Source organism: Caretta caretta, chromosome 17 (genome assembly GCF_965140235.1).
Source record: "Caretta caretta isolate rCarCar2 chromosome 17, rCarCar1.hap1, whole genome shotgun sequence".
In the NCBI taxonomy this organism is placed as follows: Eukaryota; Metazoa; Chordata; order Testudines; family Cheloniidae; genus Caretta; species Caretta caretta.
The window spans coordinates 906,064-926,632 of record NC_134222.1 but is presented as its reverse complement, the minus strand read 5'-3'; the positions used below and the strand labels follow the sequence as shown (position 1 = coordinate 926,632).

The 20,569-nt window shown below is 59.5% G+C and overlaps 2 protein-coding genes and 1 long non-coding RNA gene across 6 annotated transcripts in view; all 3 read right to left on the bottom strand.

The window, feature by feature from the left end:
* LOC142069480 (uncharacterized) overlaps positions 1–20,569 on the bottom strand; it is a 179,270-nt gene that overhangs the window by 34,791 nt on the left and 123,910 nt on the right. The gene's annotated exons all lie outside the window — the stretch shown is intronic.
* On the bottom strand, positions 1,440–2,864 carry OVCA2 (OVCA2 serine hydrolase domain containing). Its single transcript, XM_048824327.2, has one exon. The coding sequence runs from the start codon at positions 2,703–2,705 to the stop codon at positions 1,992–1,994; it is 714 nt and encodes a 237-aa protein (XP_048680284.1). The 5' UTR covers positions 2,706–2,864; the 3' UTR covers positions 1,440–1,991.
* DPH1 (diphthamide biosynthesis 1) overlaps positions 4,897–20,569 on the bottom strand; it is a 76,215-nt gene continuing 60,542 nt past the window's right edge. For 3 of the 4 annotated variants that reach the window (XM_048824316.2, XM_048824321.2, XM_048824320.2), the window contains 6 exons: positions 19,818–19,886; positions 17,627–17,783; positions 15,256–15,356; positions 12,986–13,064; positions 11,984–12,118; positions 4,897–5,770 (listed from right to left, as the gene is read on the bottom strand). In XM_048824316.2, coding sequence (XP_048680273.2) covers positions 5,666–5,770; positions 11,984–12,118; positions 12,986–13,064; positions 15,256–15,356; positions 17,627–17,783; positions 19,818–19,886 — 646 coding nt within the window. In that variant the 3' untranslated portion in view covers positions 4,897–5,665. The remainder of the gene's footprint in view (positions 5,771–11,983; positions 12,119–12,985; positions 13,065–15,255; positions 15,357–17,626; positions 17,784–19,817; positions 19,887–20,569) is intronic. The other variant, XM_048824317.2, reaches the window with a different exon arrangement.

The following is a 20,569-nucleotide window of genomic DNA, read 5'->3' as shown; positions in this document are numbered from 1 at the left end:
GGCAGAGGGCTCCATGCGTTACACTCGCCTCCAGGCGCCGACCCCCGCAGCTCCCATTGGCCAGGAACAGGGAAGCGTGGCCCATGGGAGCTTCAGGGGAGGTACCTGGAGGCATGGCAAGAGCAGTGCGTGGAGCCCCCTGCCCCCAGGGGCCTTAGTGCCAGCTGCTTCCGGGAGCAGCACGGGGCCAGGGCAGGCAGACAGGGAGCCTGCCCTAGCACTGGTGAGTGTTGCTGCCGCTCCAGGCAAGTAGCACCAGGCTGGAACCTGAACCTCTCCTGTACCCCACACCCCAACTCCCTGTCCTGAGCCTCCTGCTGCACCCCACACACCTCCTGCACCCCAACCCCCTGCCCTGAGCCCCCTCATACACTCCACACTCCTCCTCTGCCCCAACCCCTTGCCCTGAGCCTCTTCCTGCACACCACACTCCCTCCCACTCCCCAACCCCCTGCATGCAATTTCCCCACCCAGATGTGGCCCTCAGGCCAAAAAGTTTGCCCACCCCTGACCTAGCAGAAGGTATGAATCTCATCTGGGAACTGGGGCATCATCATCACTGTGAGGTATAACTGTGAAGTTATCTCTTCTGTTGAGAGACACAGGTTGTGTTGTTCTGGAACAGGTGTTTTCAGAGAGAAACCTTTTAACAGAAGCTCTTGACTCAGACTCTTTTCAGGGAAGTATCCTTGGCCTCAGATACAGCAGACTCCACTTCAAGAGTGGCTAGTACAACCAGTGTGAGAAGCCCAGCAGGACCCCCAACCCTCCCCCCCTCTTTTCCCCCCTGGAACTGTATGTTCCAGGAAAATGTCTAAGCCAAAGATCTGGCCTAGGTTTGGCAAGCAGGACTCTCACACTCCAAAGTTCTTCCTTTGGGAAAATGCACTTGGTATGGGACAAACTGCAAGGAGTGAAATTAAATCTAGCTCCTCAGGGCCGGATGTGCACAAGAACTTCTTAGCTAAGAGGGGGAATGTACCAAATGCCTTGGCACCAGCAGAGGGGCAGATGGGATCTTTTCTAGAGCTAGAAAGTAGCAGCTTTGCACCAAGTTTGGCCAAGAAACTGGTTTTCTTTGTGGGGACCACTATTGGGCATAAAGGCTGTGCAAGACCCCATTGCTCTGCACCAACCTCTCATTCTGTGTCTCAGAGCAGCCAGAGAAGTCTCCATAGAGACCACAAGAAAAACTACATCACAGATCTTGTGTGGCCTTTCCATTACAAGGCTCCTCATGCTAGTGCTTTGATGTTCTACAAAATGAGATTGCAGAAAATGGGAAAGATGTAAAGAGCGAAGGCAGGGAGGGTTTAATATTCTCCTGAGTTATTTCTCCAAAGAAATTCTGTATCTGAAGTGAGGCAGCAAATGCCCCGTCCTTAGCCCATCCAAGTGGCAGAACATAGAGACCTTTGGAGCCTATGCAGACACATGGATGACAGCTCAACTGGAGTTCCATTTATTATGGATTATATCACCAAATATGCATCTCCTGTGACCGAACTCCACCTGTCCTCACATCTTCTGTGCTATAAGACCCATGATAAGAGTTGTAGATTTTTAACACCAGAAATAGTCTGACCATTTAGTTTGTCCTCCAGCATAACACAAAACATTGAATTTCAACCAGTGATTCCCGCATCAAACCTGTCGCTTCAAGAGTTTCGTTTATAAAGCCATCTAGTATTGATTTAGATTCCATGTGCCAGAGAATCCGCCACAACCCGAGGTAAAATGGTCCAATGGTTGTTACTGTGTTAAAAATGTGCCTTATTTCTAACGTTCATTTGTCTGGCTTCAGTTTCTAATCACTGGATCTTATTATAATTTACCTGCTAGACTAAAGAGCCCTCTGCTAATCAGAAATCTTCTCCCCCAGTAGGTACTGGTGGACTGATCGCATCACCTCAACTTTCTCTTGGGTCATCTAAGTAAACAGAGCTCCTTTACTCTCCTCCCTCCACGCCCAAGGGCAGGTCCCGCCTCTTCTATTTCAAAAACTTCGCCAGGAACTCAAGATAGGCTCTCTTCTGGGGCGCAGAGGCAGGAACGAAGTGTCCCCCCGGGTGGGTAAGGACTGCGGGATCAACGAAGCGGGCAGCCAGCTCTCTGCTCCGTGCTGGGGGGATGACCCGGTCCGCGTCGCCCAGGACGTGGAGCGAGGGCACGGCGATGGGCTCCTGGTCGCCGCTGCTCTCGAAGCCGGCGACCAGAACGGCGAAGTGGAACGGGAACCGCGCGTCCCCGCGCTGCTTCAGGGCGCACACGCGGGCCACCAGAGCCGCGCCCTGGCTGAAGCCCAGCAGCCCGTCGAAGGGCCCGTGGGCCGCGAAGGCCCCGGCCACGGCTTCCAGGGACTCCTCCAGCCCCTGGCAAGGGGCGGCTTCCTCGCGGGCCCCGAGCGCCCCCTCCCGAGGCCTGGGGAACCACCAGCAGCGGGGATCGGCGTCCTGCGGGGGCGGAGAGCAGCGGGCGCCGGGGCCGCCCGGCCCGGGAACCCCGCAGCCGGCGAGCCGGTCCCCGGGCCCCGCCGCGACCCCGGGCTCGGGCCCCGCCGGGTGGGGCGCGCTCACGGTCACCAGCTCCGCGCGGCCCCGCAGCGCTTTGCGCAGCGCCCCGGTCCGCGCGTGGAAGCTGCGCTGGCTCTGGCCGTAGCCATGGAGACCCAGCAGCCGCAGCGGCGGCGGCTTCCCCCCAGACATGGCGGTCACCGAAACCGGATATCCGGCTTTCAAACAGGAAAGTACGGCAGCCCCGCCTGCCGGAAACGCCTCTGCCCCTAGCTCGGGGCGGAACTAGCGTTGCCATGGAGCTGAATGCGGGTTTTCATTGGCCAGCGGGTGCTGAGAGGCGGAGCCGGGGGGGTCCCGCTGGGCTGTCAGGCCTGGGACAGGAGCCCCCAGCCCCGCCCCGCCCCCCGACACCTGCGCCAGGTCGAGGCCGAGCCCGCATTGTTCTCAGGGCCCCCACCCCGCCCCCGCTGCACCCCCTGGCTGGGGGCCCGGCCCCGCCCCGCCCCGGGGCCCCAGGACCCTGTTGGCGGCGCGGCGGGCTCCCCCCGGAGCAGTACAAGCCATGACCCCCCCGGCCTGTCAGCCCTGGGGCAGGGCCTAGCTCCGGGCGCCAGGCGGGGGGAGAAGAGCCGTGGGGCAGGGGCAGGCTGGGGGCCGCGGGACCGGAGCGAGGGGGCCTGGCAAAGCCCACGGCGGGGTAGCGGGGGGCCGCGGGACCGGAGCGAGGGGCCCTGGCAAAGCCCATGGCGGGGTAGCGGGGGGCTGTGGGTCTGGAGCGAGGGGGCCTGGCAAAGCCCACGGCGGGGTAGCGGGGGGCTGCGGGACCGGAGCGAGGGGCCCTGGCAACGCCCACGGCGGGGTAGCGGGGGGCCGCGGGACCGGAGCGAGGGGCCCTGGCAAAGCCCATGGCGGGGTAGCGGGGGGCCGCGGGACCGGAGCGAGGGGCCCTGGCAAAGCCCACGGCGGGGTAGCAGGGGGCTGTGGGTCTGGAGCGAGGGGCCCTGGCAAAGCCCACGGCGGGGTAGCAGGGGGCTGTGGGTCTGGAGCGAGGGGCCCTGGCAAAGCCCACGGCGGGGTAGCAGGGGGCTGTGGGTCTGGAGCGAGGGGGCCTGGCAAAGCCCACGGCGGGGTAGCAGGGGGCTGTGGGTCTGGAGCGAGGGGGCCTGGCAAAGCCCACGGCGGGGTAGCGGGGGGCCGCGGGACCAGAGCGAAAGGGCCTGGCAAAGCCCACGGCGGGGTAGCGGGGGGCCGCGGGACCGGAGCGAGGGGCCCTGGCAAAGCCCATGGCGGGGTAGCGGGGGGCCGCGGGACCGGAGCGAGGGAGCCTGGCAAAGCCCACGGCGGGGTAGCAGGGGGCTGTGGGTCTGGAGCGAGGGGGCCTGGCAAAGCCCACGGCGGGGTAGCGGGGGGCTGCGGGTCTGGAGCGAGGGGGCCTGGCAAAGCCCACGGCGGGGTAGCGGGGGGCCGCGGGTGCGGAGCGAGGGAGCCTGGCAAAGCCCACGGCAGGGTAGCGGGGGGCCACGGGACCAGAGCGAAAGGGCCTGGCAAAGCCCACGGCGGGGTAGCGGGGGGCTGCGGGTCTGGAGCGAGGGGGACTGGCAAAGCCCGTAGCGGGGGGCTGCGGGACCAGAGCGAAAGGGCCTGGCAAAGCCCACGGTGGGGTAGCGGGGGGCCGCGGGACCAGAGCGAAAGGGCCTGGCAAAGCCCACGGCGGGGTAGCGGGGGGCTGCGGGACCAGAGCGAGGGGGCCTGGCAAAGCCCACGGCGGGGTAGCAGGGGGCTGTGGTACGGAGTGAGGGGGACTGGCAACGCCCATGGCGGGGTAGCGGGGGGCTGCAGGTCTGGAGCAAGGGGGACTGGCAAAGCCCATGACGGGGTAGCGGGGGGCTGTGGGTCTGGAGCGATGGGGCCTGGCAAAGCCCAGGGCGGGGTAGCGGGGGGCTGTGGGTCAGGACTGAGGGGCACCAGCAGAGCTGTGCAGAGGCCCATGGCGGGATAGCCAGGGGCTGTGGGTTCGTATAGAGGGGCAGCTACACAACTTTGACATCTGGATTCCCTACAGTAATTTTTTTTTTGAAAGCCAGTACGTTTACAGGGCCTGCCCTGTCCCCCTCTTCTGTGAGCCCCTCTCCCTCCCTTGCCCCTGCACCATTTATCTCCCTCTGCTCCCCCGAGCAATGCCACTGGTGACAGAGCAAAGACAACCAAGCAAAAGAGGCAACTTAACATCGGCTCTGGCAGAGACACAGGGCTTGTTTCTCTTCTCCTTTATGTCCATGTAATCAGGAGCAACGCTGGGCAGTTACTAGTAATAGCATGTGAAGGCTGCTCTGTGAGTAGAACCAAGGCCCCGGGAGGAGAGTCCACATCTGCCCACATGTCAAAGGCCTCTGGGGCTGGAGGACACTTTATTTCCAAGTTTCAAAGAGGATTTTGCAAACTACGGAAGGTGAAACACAAACTGATAAAGAATCTGTCCCTCCACTGCAACTGGCAAATTTATCAAGGTAACCACAGTGTGTAAGTCAGAGTTCACTGCCACCCCCAGACTGAGCCTTGATGTCTGTACACGGGGGCTGAGGCACCGAGGGGAACGGAGCAGTGTGTTGGCGTAAAATCAATCTTCCCCAGACAGCAGACGGGGTGCAATCGGAACCTCAGCACTGTTCCCAGCTTTGTGCTTCTAAATATCCCCAGTTAGTGAGACTATGTCCGAAACCCAGCAGAGTTTAAGGGCCTTGGCGTGCACCATTTCCACCTCTCTGTTGTACACACAGGGCATTTCAATGCAAATTAATCATGGTCTGGGCACAGCTGTTCCTCAATGGGGGGATCTCGGTCCAGTGCCCAGGGAACAGTCCCTATCACAGTAACCACTGCTACAGCTGGTCCTTTCAGGCAGCCTCTGTGGAGACACTTCGGGCTGAATGGGCCAGCCACTGAGAGATGGTTTCCCAGGGCAGTGTGAGAGGGGCCCTGCCACTGCCTACTCTGGGTGCCAGTCAATCAATCTACAGGGCTGTTGAACTGGCCCCTTTCACCAGCTCTGAAGTCAGAGACAGCCCTTCCTGAGAGCAAAGCTGGGTGCGCTTTTTTCCAGGCTGGTAACTGCAGGGCTGTACCTGCCAATATCCCCATGGCTTGGGGGTTCAGGGGTGCTGTGGCTGCACTGGGGCCTTGTCTTGACAGCTGCAGTCGGTGCATTGCTTCCCCACACCAGCATCCACTGGTACCAAAGGTTCAGGCAGCTTCCTCTACGGCCGAGAGAGAGAGAGACCATTCAGAAGAGCATCCAACCCCAGGATTCTGCCAGTACCATCCTATCACCATGCCTGCTCCCTAGTCCCAGCTGCTGCCCTTGAAACACACCTGCCCCACTCCCCTTGTGGCCCCTATTAGGTTATCTTGGTCTCCTTTCCATCCCCTGCAGAAAGCTTAAGTACTGGAAGTCGTGTTCCCAGAGTGGATTTATGGGCACGCTAAGCCTCCCCTCTCATTTCCTAGGCAGATGACACCAATAAATGCTCCTGCATTGCCCTACGGTGAACAAGTGACAGGCTGTGACACAGCCCTTTGTGCTGCTTCTGCTTATCACACTCCAGACAGGCACTGAGCAGCTGCCACTTGTTACAGAAACAGCTACAATAACTCAGAGGAGTGCCTGCTCCCAGTCCCATATCTCAGCGGGAACAGCCGATACAGATCAGAGAAGACTGCTGCTTCTCATAGCCACTCCAGTCCTGCTGGCCCCTTAAATCACTTCCCAGAAAGTCCTCTAGACACCAGCTCCTTGTGCTGGGGTATTGTGACATACCCAGCGAGAGTGGGGAGCCCTGGTCTGAGCCTACCCCAGAGAGCATCCAACTCTGCCACACATGGTGGGGAGCGGGAGCATTGACTAGTGGGGTGAGCTGGCTCAGCAATGACCCCAGAGGACTCTGCCAGGCCTGCTCCACCCCAGAGGGAGCTGACCTCTTGGGAAGCCACAGCAAGGAAAGCTGCTCAGCATCCCTGCCACAGACTCCCTCTGACACACACAGCCGCAGCATCGGGCCAGCACTGGAATGGGCTTCGGATTTGGAGCTTGAGGCTGGAAGTCCTGGGTCCATTTGCCACATGACCTTAGGTGAAAGTCTGTGCCCCTTTCCAGGCCAATGGGGAGGGCAAGGGATGGGGGCAGATCCGGCTGCTGAGTGCTGGACCAGTGCCAAGCATTTCATTATCACTAGCCACTGGCTGGAGCCACTGGGTGGTGCTCTCCGCACACGTCGCAGCACAGGCTGAGGGGTGGCTTCCTTCGCCAACAGGAAAACCCGAAACCCAGAGAAGCAGGAATTAAACCTGTCCCAAGGGCTGGTATCTCACAGAATCATAGAATACCAGGGTTGGAAGGGACCTCAGGAGGTCATCTAGTCCACGCCCCTGCTCAAAGCAGGATGAATCCCCAATTTTTGCCCCAGATCCCTAAATGGCCCCCTCAAGGATTGAACTCACAACCCTGGGTTTAGCAGGCCAATGCTCAAACCACTGAGCTATCCCTCCCCCAGAGTCTCGTTGCCCAGGGCTCTGGCACTGTCCCCTCCATCCCTAGGGAGTACTGGGGCACCACCTGGGGACAGAGAAGGGAAAGTGCAGGGCCAGGGCCCAGCTCCCTCCTGCTCCTGGCTTTGTCTGTACCTGTTGTGTGCGGCGCTCTGAGCACCTGCAGTCCTCTGGTGCCTTCTGGTGGCCAGGTGCAGGCAGCACAGGGTGTTTCTCCTGTGCACAGCAGCAGGCCTCCTGACTGCCTACGGCAGGGATCGGCAGCCTTTGGTGTGGGCCCGTTGGGGAAATCCACTGGCGGGCCAGGCCGGTTTGTTTACCTGCAGTGTCTGCAGGTTAGGCCGATCGCAGCTCCCACTGGCTGCGGTTTGCCGGTTCAGGCCAATGGGGCTGCGGGAAGCGGAGGCCAGCACATCCCTCAGCCCACAGGCCGCATGCCAAAGGTTGCTGATCCCTGGCCTAGGGTGAAAGCCTTTGGTGAGAGCCTGAGTGAGTGTCTGATTGGCTGCTAGCCTGCAGGGGGAGGGCAGTAGGGTGTCTGTTTGTTTGGGACAGGGAAGCCTGGCTGTTTAAAAATAGCCAGAGCTTAGCGAACCAGCTGAGCGGCGGAGAACCAGCTGAGCAGCGGGGACAGCAGAGCAGCTCACAGCAGGAGTTTGCCTGGGAGTTCGCCTGGAGTGAGCCCAGTGAGGCATACGTCTTGCAAACTGCTCTGAGGAAGCTCATAGTAGGAAGGTGATATGGAAGGGGGGGGTTCAGCTGTTGTGACCTGCACTGGATGTGCCATGTTTGTCTTTCTTCCACAGGACAGAAGCGACTTTGTCTGTACAAAGTGCAAGCTGGTCTCCATATTGCAAGAGAAGATTGAAGGTCTGGAGCAACAGATAACGACCCTGTGTTGCATACGGGAAACTGAGGATTTTCTGGACAAAACTCAGGATAGGCTTCTAGGGGCACAAAGCTCTACAGATACAGAGCAGGTTGCACAGAGGAGCCAAGAGGCCAGTGAAGAAGCTTGGCAACATGTGACCTCCAGAAGAGGTAAGCGGAATGTCCGGGTTCCAGTAACACAGACACAGGTAACTAACCGCTTTCATGTTCTCTCCACAGGTATCGTTGCGGAGAGCGGACCAGATGATATGTCTGGGGCGAGAAAGCAGAAGGAGGCTCCGCTGGTTGGAAGGCATGAGATGCGCTGTCCTGAGGTTGGGAGTTCCACGACCACCACTCCCAAGAGGAGAAGGCGGGTGGTGGTGGTCGGGGACTCGCTCCTCCGGGGGACTGAGTCATCTATCTGCCGCCCTGACCGGGAAAACCGAGAAGTCTGCTGCTTGCCGGGGGCTAAGATTCGCGATGTGACGGAGAGACTGCCGAGACTCATCAAGCCCTCGGATCGCTACCCCTTCCTGCTTCTCCACGTGGGCACCAATGATACTGCCAAGAATGACCTTGAGCGGATCACTGCGGACTATGTGGCTCTAGGAAGAAGGATAAAGGAGTTGGAGGTGCAAGTGGTGTTCTCGTCCATCCTCCCCGTGGAAGGAAAAGGCCTAGGTAGGGAGCGTCGAATCGTGGAAGTCAACGAATGGCTACGCAGGTGGTGTCGGAGAGAAGGCTTTGGATTCTTCGACCATGGGATGGTGTTCCAAGAAGGAGTGCTAGGCAGAGACGGGCTCCACTTAACGAAGAGAGGGAAGAGCATCTTCGCGAGCAGGCTGGCTAACCTAGTGAGGAGGGCTTTAAACTAGGTTCACCGGGGGAAGGAGACCAAAGCCCTGAGGTAAGTGGGAAAGCGGGATACCGGGAGGAAGCACAGGCAGGAATGTCTGTGAGGGGAGGGCTCCTGCCTCATACTGTGAATGAGGGGTGATCAACAGGTTATCTCAAGTGCTTATATACAAATGCACAAAGCCTTGGAAACAAGCAGGGAGAACTGGAGGTCCTGGTGATGTCAAGGAACTATGACGTGATTGGAATAACAGAGACTTGGTGGGATAACTCACATGACTGGAGTACTGTCATGGATGGTTATAAACTGTTCAGGAAGGACAGGCAGGGCAGAAAAGGTGGGGGAGTAGCACTGTATGTAAGGGAGCAGTATGACTGCTCAGAGCTCCGGTACGAAACTGCAGAAAAACCTGAGTGTCTCTGGATTAAGTTTAGAAGTGTGTGCAACAAGAGTGATGTAGTGGTGGGAGTCTGCTATAGACCACCAGACCAGGGGGATGAGGTAGATGAGGCTTTCTTCCGGCAGCTCACGGAAGCTACTGGATCGCATGCCCTGATTCTCATGGGTGACTTTAATTTTCCTGATATCTGCTGGGAGAGCAATACAGCGGTGCATAGACAATCCAGGAAGTTTTTGGAAAGCGTAGGGGACAATTTCCTGGCGCAAGTGCTCGAGGAGCCAACTAGGGGGGGCGCTTTTCTTGACCTGCTGCTCACAAACCGGGTAGAATTAGTGGGGGAAGCAAAAGTGGATGGGAATCTGGGGGGCAGTGACCATGAGTTGGTTGAGTTCAGGATCCTGACACAGGGAAGAAAGGTAAGCAGCACGATACGGACCCTGGACTTCAGGAAAGCAGACTTCGACTCCCTCAGGGAACGGATGGCCAGGATCCCCTGGGGGACTAACTTGAAGGGGAAAGGAGTCCAGGAGAGCTGGCTGTATTTCAAGGAATCCCTGTTGAGGTTACAGGGACAAACCATCCCGATGAGTCGAAAGAATAGTAAATATGGCAGGCGACCAGCTTGGCTTAATGGTGAAATCTTAGCGGATCTTAAACATAAAAAAGAAGCTTACAAGAAGTGGAAGGTTGGACATATGACCAGGGAAGAGTATAAAAATATTGCTAGGGCATGTAGGAATGTTATCAGGAGGGCCAAATCGCACCTGGAGCTGCAGCTAGCCAGAGATGTCAAGAGTAACAAGAAGGGTTTCTTCAGGTATGTTGGCAACAAGAAGAAAGCCAAGGAATGTGTGGGCCCCTTACTGAATGAGGGAGGCAAACTAGTGACAGAGGATGTGGAAAAAGCTAATGTACTCAATGCTTTTTTTGCCTCTGTTTTCACTAACAAGGTCAGCTCCCAGACTGCTACGCTGGGCATCACAAAATGGGGAAGAGATGGCCAGCCCTCTGTGGAGATAGAGGTGGTTAGGGACTTTTTAGAAAAGCTGGACGTGCACAAGTCCATGGGGCCGGACGAGTTGCATCCGAGAGTGCTAAAGGAACTGGCGGCTGTGATTGCAGAGCCATTGGCCATTATCTTTGAAAACTCGTGGCGAACCGGGGAAGTCCCGGATGACTGGAAAAAGGCTAATGTAGTGCCAATCTTTAAAAAAGGGAAGAAGGAGGATCCTGGGAACTACAGGCCAGTCAGCCTCACTTCAGTCCCTGGAAAAATCATGGAGCAGGTCCTCAAAGAATCAATCCTGAAGCACTTGCATGAGAGGAAAGTGATCAGGAACAGCCAGCATGGATTCACCAAGGGAAGGTCATGCCTGACTAATCTAATCGCCTTCTATGATGAGATTACTGGTTCTGTGGATGAAGGGAAAGCAGTGGATGTATTGTTTCTTGACTTTAGCAAAGCTTTTGACACGGTCTCCCACAGTATTCTTGTCAGCAAGTTAAGGAAGTATGGGCTGGATGAATGCACTACAAGGTGGGTAGAAAGCTGGCTAGATTGTCGGGCTCAACGGGTAGTGATCAATGGCTCCATGTCTAGTTGGCAGCCGGTATCAAGTGGAGTGCCCCAAGGGTCGGTCCTGGGGCCGGTTTTGTTCAATATCTTCATAAATGATCTGGAGGATGGTGTGGATTGCACTCTCAGCAAATTTGCGGATGATACTAAACTGGGAGGAGTGGTAGATACGCTGGAGGGGAGGGATAGGATACAGAAGGACCTAGACAAATTGGAGGATTGGGCCAAAAGAAATCTGATGAGGTTCAATAAGGATAAGTGCAGGGTCCTGCACTTAGGACGGAAGAACCCAATGCACAGCTACAGACTAGGGACCGAATGGCTAGGCAGCAGTTCTGCGGAAAAGGACCTAGGGGTGACAGTGGACGAGAAGCTGGATATGAGTCAGCAGTGTGCCCTTGTTGCCAAGAAGGCCAATGGCATTTTGGGATGTATAAGTAGGGGCATAGCGAGCAGATCGAGGGACGTGATCGTTCCCCTCTATTCGACATTGGTGAGGCCTCATCTGGAGTACTGTGTCCAGTTTTGGGCCCCACACTTCAAGAAGGATGTGGATAAATTGGAGAGAGTCCAGCGAAGGGCAACAAAAATGATTAGGGGACTGGAACACATGAGTTATGAGGAGAGGCTGAGGGAGCTGGGATTGTTTAGCCTGCAGAAGAGAAGAATGAGGGGGGATTTGATAGCTGTTTTCAACTACCTGAAAGGGGGTTCCAAAGAGGATGGCTCTAGACTGTTCTCAATGGTATCAGATGACAGAACGAGGAGTAATGGTCTCAAGTTACAGTGGGGGAGGTTTAGATTGGATATTAGGAAAAACTTTTTCACTATGAGGGTGGTGAAACACTGGAATGCGTTACCTAGGGAGGTGGTAGAATCTCCTTCCTTAGAGGTTTTTAAGGTCAGGCTTGACAAAGCCCTGGCTGGGATGATTTAACTGGGAATTGGTCCTGCTTTGAGCAGGGGGTTGGACTAGATGACCTTCTGGGGTCCCTTCCAACCCTTATATTCTATGATTCTATGATTCTATGATTCTATTCTATGATTCTATGAAAGGGGAGGGGTGAGGCTCAGGAGGAGCCAAGGCCTTGGCTGGGTCAGGTTTGTGGCCATGTTCCCCAGCATCACCCTAAGAGAAATGGGTCAGGAGGAAGCAGCAGTGAGAGTTTGTGTCGCCCCAGGGACCCTTCTTCCTTGCAACCCCATTGCAGGTCCCTTACCTGCGTGGGCTGGCTGGTGCCCCTCTGGGACTGGTGGCTGGCATGGTTGACTGTCCAGGGCCCCAGGGACTGGCCGGCATAGAAATCCATGGGGTAAGTCTGCTGCCACTCGATTTCCTTCAGAGCCACAGCAGCCTGTGGGTGCAAAGTCATGTCACCACAACAAAGGACCCAGCACACAGGGGAGTCGCATGGAGAAGCGACCAGTGTACCAGCCTCTCTCAGCAGGTGCCGGGGGCTCAGACTGCTCCACACATGCACTTTAATGATTTAGTATAATGGCTAGGAGAATTAAACTCCAATCAGAGTCTGCAGCTTTTTGAGGTGCTTGGTACTAAGAGGGCACTGCTGTGGGGAAGCTCGCAGTGCTGGCGTCCCTGGCTGGGCATTGCTGTGGGGAAGCTCGCAGCACTGGGGCTACACTGCATATTAAATCATGACAGAGCATTAGGAACAATCCAGGTGCTTGCTCTGACGTGGTGGGGGGAGCAGAGACGACTGGGAGCACATGGAGAACGACCCTGCAGCACTCCGTGTGGTGTGGCGGGTGGCTGTGACTGGCCCTCTCACCCGATGGGACATGCAGACCAGGCAGAGAATTACAAACGTGTCCATCAATCTTCCCTAAAATAATGTGCTGCTGGCCCCTTAGTCCCTGTCTGCACTGATAGGGGTGGCTTAGTCACAACCAGGCACACATTTCCCATGCTGTTATTTGCCTGTGCCCGGCTCCTGGAGCCTCTGCCTTCCCCCAGCTCACCTGCCATGGGCCAGGCAGTTGGGGGAGGAGCAGGAGGCATTTGGGGAGCTTGGGGCTGGCCGGGCTGGGCTGGGGTGCAGCTGATCTGTGCTATGGAACAAGTTCAGCCAAGGGAATGTCCGTGCTGGCCCCGAGCCTTGTCTGTCGGGGTCCACCGACTCCACTCCCTGCAGTGCTGGGCACCGGGGTGAGTCCCTGTCCCACCTCTGCCAAGGCAAGACAGGGTGCCGAGAACTTCTTACCTCATAGGGTGTGAGCAGCGGCTTGCTGAAGGCTCCTCCCCAGTCAATGGAGAGCCGGGGACAAGCCACCTGCACCCACCTGGAAGGGAAGCACAGAGGCCATGTTACCCATTTAGTTCAGGCCAGAGCTGCAGCCAGGGTCTGCTCCCTCCCGCCAACCCGCTGGGCAGGGCCTCGCGCAGCAGCAATGGGAGACTTGCTCATACGCTGCCCGGTGATTCCAGGGGCTCGGAACAGTGCAGCAGGGATGGGGGTCACCTGTGAGCAGTCGTTGCTGGCATAGCTTGGTCTCCCCAGCGAGGGTCCCTCTCAGACCCTCTCAGCTCCCTCGGGCGAGCAAATCCCCAGCGTGTGTGAGGGCGTAGGCCGCATTCGCTGGGGAGGGCGTTAGGTTGCGCCCCGAGTAGCAGCAAAGCTGGAGGCTTTGGGGACCTTTAGTGGCCACCCCCACGTCTGAGGTGCTGCTGCCAGGGCCAGGGGCTTGGCCATTCAGGGCAGAGGGAGAAAGAGGGGCCTGGCGGACACAAGGGAGCTCTGAAACTACAGAGCCCACAGAGCAAGGGAGGGAGATTCGCAGGCACCTCTCCCTGGGCAGTGGTGCTCATTCCCCGCAGGTCGCTAACCCTGGGGCCCACAGCCAGGAGAAAGGGGGTGACCTGCTTCTGCAGCCACGCCAGGGCCCATTGCAAGGCGAGGGGGGCCTCTGCAGACACTCGCGTGGGAGAGGACGGGACGGTGCCTGGACAAGCCCTGGAGAATAGCAATGCAGTGAAGATGACCCCGGGGAGGACTGACGAATGCAGAGCCTGCCCCATAGAATGCAGCGGGCGGGTGCTCCAAGACAGGCCATGCTGGGAGCAGGGTGGGTGGCTCCACATGAATACGTCTTGCTGAACTGGGGCACGGGGAGGGGCTCATGGCCACAGGAACCCAGAGGGCTCTCCCCTTTTACTTCATGGGATCCCAGAGCTGGGGGGCCTGCTTGAGTCCCGGGGGCTTGCCCCTCTGATCCCAGCCAGGCATCTCCAGCTACTGGGGTGGGGGACACACACACATACATATGCCAGACCTCACTGGAGCGCATGCTTGGTATCTCGCCACTCCTCAGCGCCATAGCTGCAGGGGATGTGGGGGGCAGCTGGGCCCGCTGGGGCGGGCGGGGCCTCGGGGCTTCCTGCCCAGGCTCTATGCCGCAGCCACCCAAGCCACTGGCCAGGAGTCTCCCGCAGCCAGAGCTGAGCTCTCTGCTGACACTAACCAGAGCATTTCCACAGGGCCTGCGCCCCACTCCCGCAGCTGGGGCTGTGCTGGGGGACTGACAGACAGGAGGAGCAGGCCCATTGGGGGCCCCCACAGCACATCATAAGAAGCGACAGGGGGCCCCCCCGAGTTGGTTGGGGCCCTGAGCAAGTGCTTGGGCTGCTTATGCCTGGGGCCGGCTCTGCTGACGCTGCACCTGTGCCAGGACAAGTCCCTGGATCTGGGTGACACCAGGGAGCGACGCTCCAAAGTCCTGGAGTCGAGGCTAAGGCCCCGGTGCTCCAGCGCCCTACTGAGATCACTGGGACTCACCCCTGCCCCCAGCTCCCCTCCTGCCCCGCGGCCCCCTGGGAGAGACTCCTGCTCGTACAGTAAACAAGAGACTGGATGTAAATGAAGCCCATTCCCAGTCCCTGAGGGCCCCACAGCAGGGAGGAGCCTGACACACCACAGAGTGCGCCTGCCTCCAAGCTCCCGCAGGGAGATGTGCCAACGAGCCACTGACACAGAGAGCGCCTCAGCAGGCCACAGGGGCCTCGCACGAGACCATCACGCCCAGCCACCCCTGTGCAGGGGGGCCGCGCCAGCCTGGGGTGAAGACTGGCACCGGGGGTCTGCCCAGCCGGCCCCATGGAAGGACGGGGGAATACTCTGGACATCTGGCACACGTGAAGGACAGCACCTCTTACATGTGTGCACCTGCACGAGGACTCCGGCCCGGGCCCGCCTCCCCCGTGCAGAGGGCCAGACTGGACCTGCCTTGGGAAGGGCAGGTGCAGGGTTCTTATTCTCCTCCTGCAGCAGGGGAGACAGCCAGGGCTCAGGGTTGAGGAGGGTTCACCCGCACCAGAGAGCAGGGTCCAGCAGAGACGGGGAGCGAGGGATCCCCTGGGACGGCGCAGGAGCAGGGGATGTGATGCAGGCTGCGGGAGGAGGCCAGCTGAGAGGATCCAGAGGACCCGGGGGAACAGAGCACAGAGGGGACAGGTCAGACACAGGCCCACACTCACGCGTCCACATTGGGGAACAGCTGCAGCTTGCTAGGGAAGATCTCCGAGAGCAGCACCCTGACGAACGGGAGGCCCAGGGCTTGGAGCCGCGCCTCCAGGTGCTGTGGGGAACGAGACAGAGGGAGCGTTAGGAGAACCCCAGCTCAGCCCAGCGTGCCTGGAGCTCAGGAGGCCCCGTGCGGCAATGCCCGTCAGGTAGGTGGGGAACGTGGGCAATCCAGCCTCTGCTGCCCCTGACAGGAACAGGTATGCTGGGCAAGGCCCTGCCAGAGCAAAGGGGTGCAAAGAGCAGGGGAGGGGCTGCCCAGTACAACAGGGAAGGGCCTTGGGAGTATGGGGGTCTGACCCCTGGGATGTGGAGTGGGGTGGGGTAGTCGATACCATAAGGCTCTGGAAGCCCCCAGTCCCTTCAGAGCTCGCCGCTGCAGCAGGGAGAGCTACTGGGGGATGGGACGGAGCCCATTAGACCGGAGGCTGGAGCAGTCCCACCTGAGCCCCATCTGGAGCCCCAGAGAGGGGGCTTCTCTCTGCCCAGCAAAGGAGCAAGACGCGCTGTCCCTCCCGGGGCTCTTTCCCAGAGCCCAGCCAGTCTCTGGCCTCTCTGCACGACTGTCAGTTCCTAGGAACAGCCCCCATACAGCACATAGGGAGCACATCTCCAGCAGCTGGAGCCCAGACCCCATCAGCCCCAAACGGCAGCTTCACTCAGCTCCACCCTCAGCGCTTGCAGTGGACCCTAATGAAGTAATTACTGTTCAGTGACAACAATCGGTTGTCGTAGCAGCAGCCTTCTCCTCCGCTGCCTGCGGCAGGCTCCCCTCCATCCATCCCATCCCATCCCAGCCACCCCCAAGATGCCTCTGTCCTGCCTTCTGGCCATCATGGCCCTTTGCCACAGCAGCCAGGGAGAAGCCGCTGGCAGCATCATCATCTGTCTTGACCTGCGAGAGCTCGAGCTCCTGCAGGCCTCAGGTCTGCTCTTCCCGGCATCCTCAGCTGAAGGGTTCAGTGAAGCCTGCAGCTGCTCTGGCTGCACTGGCCCACAGGGAGCAGCTACAAGCCAGCGCCGAGGGAGCAGGCCGAGAGCTGAGCCGGGCACAGGGCTGTACACGCTCCCCCTCCCCAGCACTGCAGTGCCCTGTCCCCCGACCAGAGCACCCCCCATGTCAGGCCCTGACCCAGAGCAACCCCCTGGCTCCCACAGTTACTTCAGCACTGCCCCCTACCAAGTGCCCCCACAGTGCTGATGCACCTCCCCTCTGACCCCAGCACCCCCGGCTAGCCTAGCCTTGCAGCTCCCCCGCTGGCCCAAGAGCAGCCTGCTTGCCGTGCTGTGCCAAGCCGGGGGCGGTTTTGTGCCTTGGACTCGAGTGAACCCCCCATTTGTCTCCCGTGTGATGGAAGCTCTGGGGGGAGCAGCGCTCTGGGTGTGACCCCAGGCTGCACGTGGAGATGGGGGGAGGGGGGGGCACCCAGGTGCCTCTCTCCCATCACGTCCCTGCGGCCGTAGCCAGCTGTGGAGCAGATACGTGCTGTCCCGGGCGTGCTGGGACGCGTTGGGCAGGGAACGGGGGGACATGGATGAGGCCAGGACGGGGCAGCAGTGGGACAAAGGGGAGGGCAGGAGGTGGGAGCCCTAGGCTCAGGGAGCTGCTGCCAGGCCTTGAACTCAGCAAGGATGCGGCACTGCAGAGCCCCAGCCCTGCCTGGCCCTTGGCACTGGGCCAGGACAGGGGAAGAAAAACCAATCCCAAGTTCACGTCACTAAACTAAAAATAGCTGAGAATTAATTGCTGTGCGGCCAGCGTGGGGCTCGCGGGGCCGGCTCTCTCCTGCGAGGGGCCCATTTAATGAGGCCTCGGCACTGGCTCCCTCTCATCTCCTGCTAATTGTCCTGCCAGCTCTGCTCCCGAGCTGAAGAAATCCTGTTCGATGGTGATCAATGGGCATGAGCCAGGGCCACAAGGCCAGTCACTGGCCAGGTGAGATCCCCTCCTTGCCCCACTGCACAGTGAGGCCAGGGGGATGATGGGCAGCCACTCATCCATGCAGCCAGCCACATGGGAGGTGCAGCCAGGCAAGTGCCAGGTCAGCAGCAAGCTCAGGGGAGGGGGAAGTGCTGCAGACCCCAACACGTGGTCCTGAGTGGGGCAGAGGTGGCTCGTGGACAGCAGGGAAGAGGGGGCAGCTGCAGGTCCCAGAAGGGGTGATGGATTCAGAGAAAAAGCCAGTTTCTCTTTCCCTGCTCCTGGGGCGCAGCGAAGCGTGCTTAATTGAGCCCTTCGGGGGATCTGCCTCCCCAGAGCCGGGCTGGGGGGAGCCTGATCCCCAGGCCAAGCTGGCTGCGGGACAGGCATGTCTCTAGAGGTACCTGCAGGATGGAGGTGGAGCCCTGGCGCCCCAGGGTCCCGAGAATGAGTCCCCAGCTCCGGGCGCGGGCAGCGGTGTGGATGGCCTCCTGCCGGGCATGCTGCATGCGCTCATGGGCGTAGTGCTCCCTGGAGAAGACTTTGCTGTAGGGGTCGTACCTGCGCAGAAGACACAGAGCTGAGAGCAGGCACGGCTGGCCGGGCCCAGCAGTTCAGACCCCGGGGGGGATCGGGACCGCCAGGGCGCTGCACTCACAGCTGCCCACAACGGACACGACATTCTGGGTGGGGTCTCTCTGCAGGGAGGGGGCCGAGCCCCTGTTCTGGCAGGGAGTGGCCTGGACACAAGCACAGGTTCCTCGCTGCTCTGAGATGAGAGCTCTCTGCAGGCAGCCCCACACCACTGCCATTCCCGTCAGTCACAGGTCACTGGGCTCCCCTCTGACCGCATGCTGGGAGGAGCGGGGTACCGGCTAACTGTCCCTCCTCCACACCCCATGGGGGGCAGCACACACCCACCGCCCTGCCAACCCCCCTCTCCCTCTAACAGCGCTGACGGCTCCTACGACTCGGCTCCCGGCCTGAGAAGCCAGGTGGGGCAAGGCCAGGGCTCTTTGCTCTCCTGGTGCTACCTGCTAGGGCTGACAGGACCCCTGGAGGTGCCACAACATTGTGTCCCCCGCACTGCGACAGCCACCTCAGGCCAGCCTCTCCCTGCCAGGTGAGGACCATCTGGGGGAGGTGCCCTCTGGCCTGGCCCAGATACAGGAGCCTGCGGGGACGGTTCATTAGACCCAGCAGGTCCTGTGGTGTAAGACTGAGCCCTTCCTACCACCCGCATTAGAGGGGGAATGAGCCCAGACGCTGTGGGAATGGGTCACTCGAGAACGCTCCCAGCCAGCGGCCCCGTGGCGCTCTGACCCAGCTCTCAACACAGGGCAGAGCAGGGCATGCGTGAACAGAGATCCGGCTCCTCTTTGCTCAGCCCCTGGCTTCAGCCCTGCCAAAGGCTGCCATGCACGCAGGCCGGGCCACTCGCTCTCCTCCTGCTCTGTCATTCTTCCCCCTCATCAATTATGAAGAAATCTTTGATTTGTTGCTTTGTTTGACGAAGAGAATTTTAATCAAATCCCACCTGGGCTGCAACAGCTTCCCCAGCCCCATAAACCTGACGTGCATCTCCCGTTAGTAACAAACGACCTACTAAGAAATTCAGATTTCACAAAATGGGCCAGCCTTTTGCTCCTGATATTTCATCTGCTTTCAGCAGCCTCATCATCACATTTTATGGCCTCTGCCTGCAGCAGCCGAGGAGTTTAATGGCTGCACCTCAAAGAGCTTTCACAGGTACTTGTCAAAATGTTTATATTCAGCCTGAGTAAATGGCTGGTGTTCATCTCATCAAGCCTGGCTCCCCTCTGCACCTCTCCCTCAGCCCTGGAGCCGCTCCTGCTTGTGCTTGCTCCCTGTTTGACGCCTCCTCTGCCAGCGACGTCCGCCTGAGAGCCCAACACCCTGGAGGAGGCCAGCCCGTGCTGCTGGGAGCTGGAGGGTGAAGGCCCAGGAGCAACAGCTGCCGGAGGCCCTGTCTGCCTGCCCAGCGCTCTCTGCCGACAGGAGAGCCGTCCCGCAGGCGTCATAACAGCACCGCGCAAGCGGCAGCAGCTGCACTGGCGGGAGCTCTCTGTGCACACGAGCACTCTTGTCAGTCTGATGTATGTTGCTCGGGGCGGGTTATACGACATAACCTGTAGTGGAGACGGAGCCTGAGAGCCCATGAACAGGGTCTGCTCTTGGTAGCAAGTTCTGGCCCACCGCCTCTCTCCTCACCCAGCCCTGCTGCACCGTGGGCCAGTGGTGGTTTGCAGAGAGCTGGCTGCTGGCTTCCCCACCCCTGCTCTGGCAGCAAATTGTATTACAAAGCTAAAAAACCGTTAAACGTTCCCCAGCATCCCTGCCACGGGCTCCCACGGGGGGTAGGCAAAAGCCAATGGGAGGGGAGCCGGGTCTGAGTGACAGCCAGGGGAAGGAGAGGCGGGATGCCCAGCTAGAAATGGGAGGGGAGCCGGGTCTGAGCTATGTGTGTCTGACTATGCCCATGCCAGGAAATCCCATATCTCCTCCCCAGCAACGTACTGTGTGAATGCTGGCGACCCCTCCCCTCCACCCCTGCAGCCTGGCTGGCTCCAGTACCTGTAGGCAGGAACTCGGGGGTTGGCAATCATGACAGACTCCAGGTGGAAGCGCCCATCCCCCAGGTACCTGTAACCGGGAGAGAAGAGCTCAGGGAGGCTGCTCAGGAGCCAGCTGACTCCAGAGTTTGGTTCAGCCCCGGTCTGACTGCCCCGTGCTGCTGCATCTGAGCGCTGGGTACAGGAGCCCACGCCAGCCCCTGCTGCTCGCAACAGGCATGGAGCAGGTGAAGCAACTGACTCAGGGCTGGGTTCAGGCAGCCCGGCCCTCTGGGACTTGCAAACCAAGCCTGTGAGGCGACATGGGGACCCGTCGGTGCCAGTGGGCAGGGGGGAACCAGCCCACGCTGGCGTCAGTCAGAGAAACCTCCCTCCACGCACGCAGCTGGCTCCGCCCTGGTGCGCATCACAGCAGGGCAGGCTACCCTCCTTCTGGCTGACTTATAAGTGGAGCTCAAACAGCCCCCGGAGTGAGCAGGCTGAGGAGCGTCCTCGGCCTTTACAGGGTGAACGCACTTGGCCGCTGCCTCCTTTGCTTTAACAGCCTCACCTGCAGACCACGAAAGACCAGAGGACGTGGCTCTGGGAGCCTGCGTGGGGGACGAGCTCTGGCGTCCCCGAGTTAAGGTCGGGGCTTTGCGTCTGCTTCCGCTGGTGGGGAATGGTTTGCTGTGACTGTGCCAGGCCTCTCCATGTGCAACACACCCACCTGCACAGCGATGGGGCTGGCCCTCATCACAACTGCTGGCCCAG